The following is a 2,861-nucleotide window of genomic DNA, read 5'->3' as shown; positions in this document are numbered from 1 at the left end:
GCCGGGGCCGGGGCCGGGGCCGGGGCCTCCCCAGCGGCACCGCCTCGCACTCCCTGGGGAGAAACAGAGTCGCTGCTCCTGCCCCACATATTGCGCGGTCACTCGCTGTCGTTCGTCTCGGATTTGAGCCGACCGCAGCGTCATTTTGGTGGATCCTGTGGGGTTTGGGTTTTTTTTTTCCCTCCATCCACCCCCTCCTTTTTAAGGCTAATAAACCAGGCACGGAGCTGATGTGCCTGAGAAATCCGGGGCGGGGGGGGGGATAAAAAAACAAACCACCAAGGCAAGGTCGAGTGTCTCTCTCTGTAGGAACAAAACCAAAGACCGTACTGAAAAACACGCGCAGAAAGGGGGGCTGAGGGGGGGGGGAGAGAAAATGTTCCAGGGATCCGGAAAGACAAGATCTAAAGATCTGGAAAGAAAAGAGGAAAAGCAGCCGCCTTTCTAGCCCAAAGTCGCCCTTCCCTGCCTTTGGTGACCCAGCAGACTCACAACAAGCCCACTTCGGGGTATTCAGCCTTGAGGGAGCTGGTGCCGAAAGAGGCAGCTGAGATGATGTAGGAGAGCTGGAGGCCTGATTGAAGGAAAGTTCCCCCGATTATATTTGTGTGGAAAAGCTCACCTCTTGCAGAGCTCTAAAGTGTAATCAAGGCTGAGGCTTACACTTGAAGGATGTTAACTCTCATACGGGAACCTACTTTCTCCTAAACGGTTTCTTGCCTAGTGAATGAGAGCCTCCCAATTGAAGCAAAATGATCCTTATGTACTAATATCAAGCACAGTCACAAAGCGACCGGCTATTTATGCTGCCACTTTAGACAAAGATATTTAGTTATTCCCGGGTAGCAAGTGCACTTTTGCATTTTTAAGCACGAAGCAGCCGAGCACAAACATATTTACAAGTGCAATTACTAAATAGTTACTTGACACTTCAAAGTCACTGGGTTAACTGTACCTTCGCTGTAATTTTCTTAATATTCAGGTAATCGCTGTATTAAATTGGGTTTGCCAGGGCCGTAGGCCAGGGTGTGAAACACTCAGGGGAGGTTTCTCTCCTCCGCCCAGGAACACCCCGAAATATAAGCTTTGGAGACACTGGACAACTTGGGAGATTTCTTCAAAGACCCGAGTGACATTAGCTGCTGGCTGCATGTACGTGTGGGGCTGTGAATGGACTTGCTTTTGTTTTCACACCGGATTCGAGAACGGATCCGAAAGTGTCAGAAATTGCCGTTTATTCGAAACTGCAGGGAATTCATTGGCAAGGTGGTGTAGCAGATGACCTGAGAGGTCTTCTCCATCCAGCTCCCGTGCTATATAAATAATCTTAGAAAGCAGCTTCGGGTTCAGAGGGACCACGAGAGCCTGTGACAGTCTTTGCCTTTGAGAATAACGAGCGACGTTTTGCGCTAACCTATTTTTCAGCAGTTTCTCGCCCCAGGCAATTAAATTACTGCGTGGTTTTGCAAACTTGCATCTTCCACCTCTCCCTGAAGTTTAAAAAAAAAAAATCCCTAGGTGAACGGAACTTATGGGTTTAGGGAGAGAAACCATCCTTGCACTGGGGGTCTCGCACTGGGGGTCTTAGCAGACAGACATAGAGGAGGTTCCCGAGATGCTAAATCCCAAGCGCTGTGCAGCCACCAGCCGGCCGGCGTACCTGACAAGCCGGTGCGGGGAGTGCGGAGCGCTGGGAGCGGTGGCCCAGCGCGAAACGTCTGCCCTCCGGAGAGCTGCCCTCCCGGCGGCGGGGCTCCTTCCAGACCAAACTTAGTGGGGGGAGAAGGGCACTCGGTCCTTTAGCTCACCGGCATTCAGCCCCGTCTCCCCGGCTCTCACAAAGGCTGGGCTGACAGCCTTGCCACCCGGGAGCTGATTTTGAATCCTTTCACCCAGTCAAATGGGGGTCTTTTCGCCTTGCCTTCCATTTCCCGTCCACGATATTGCCACCCCCGAGAAAAATAAAATGAGTTGTGCTCACGGGGTCTCTCTCTCTTTTCCTCTCTCCCCCACTCTCTGTCTCTCTTTTTTTTAAGAGATAAAAAAAAAAATCCTGACAAGTAAAACTTAAAGGTGTTTACCTTGTCATCAGCATGTAAGCTAATTATCTTGGGCAAGATGTAGGCTTCTATTGTCTTGTTGCTTTAGTGCCTATGCCCCGCCTCTGGTGGCAGCCTAAAACCTGGCGTCTGGCTAAAACAAACGAAAGGCAGCCCTGAGCCTCCACTCAATCCAATTAAGGCGGACTTCGTCCACTCGGTTACGTGTACATCCAACAAGATCGGCGTTAAGGCAACACCAGAATATTTGGCAAAAAAAAAAAAAAAAAAAAAAGATTTGCCTCCCCTTCCTTTTTTTTTTTTTTTTTTTTCCCCCAGCCGCCGAATCATGTCGATGAGCCCAAAGCATACGACTCCTTTCTCAGTGTCTGACATCTTGAGTCCTTTGGAGGAAAGCTACAAGAAAGTGGGCATGGAGGGCAGTAACTTGGGCGCTCCCTTGTCAGCCTACAGACAGTCTCAGGTTTCTCAGCCGGCCATGCAGCAGCACCCCATGGGCCACAACGGAACAGTGACTGCCGCCTACCATATGACAGCGGCAGGGGTCCCCCAGCTCTCCCATGCTACGATGGGGGGCTACTGCAATGGGAACCTGGGCAACATGAGCGAGCTCCCGCCTTACCAGGACACCATGCGGAACAGCGCTTCGGCGACAGGATGGTACGGCACCAACCCGGACCCCCGCTTCTCCTCAAGTAAGTCAGCCCGGGGCTGGGTGGCCGGCGGGGGGTGGCCGCGCTCCTGCCCCGCCGCACCGCGGGCAACGGGCGCCGGGGGCTCCGCGCCAGGGCAAAAGTCGGT

At 52.4% G+C, this 2,861-nt stretch overlaps 1 protein-coding gene across 2 annotated transcripts in view; it reads left to right on the top strand.

Annotated features, from left to right (window-relative positions):
* The window catches only part of NKX2-1 (NK2 homeobox 1), a 6,145-nt gene that overhangs the window by 2,302 nt on the left and 982 nt on the right, over positions 1-2,861 (top strand). The window contains exon 2 of one of the 2 annotated variants that reach the window (XM_010583664.1): positions 2,379-2,755. In XM_010583664.1, the coding sequence (XP_010581966.1) occupies positions 2,379-2,755 (377 nt within the window). Of the gene's footprint in view, positions 1-2,366; positions 2,756-2,861 lie in introns of those variants that run through there. The other variant, XM_010583665.1, reaches the window with a different exon arrangement.

This window comes from Haliaeetus leucocephalus, unplaced genomic scaffold, assembly GCF_000737465.1.
Source record: "Haliaeetus leucocephalus isolate CR32 unplaced genomic scaffold, Haliaeetus_leucocephalus-4.0 Scaffold932, whole genome shotgun sequence".
Lineage (NCBI taxonomy): Eukaryota > Metazoa > Chordata > Aves > Accipitriformes > Accipitridae > Haliaeetus > Haliaeetus leucocephalus.
Note: the sequence above shows the minus strand (reverse complement) of the source record. Positions and strands in the feature narration are given on the sequence as shown.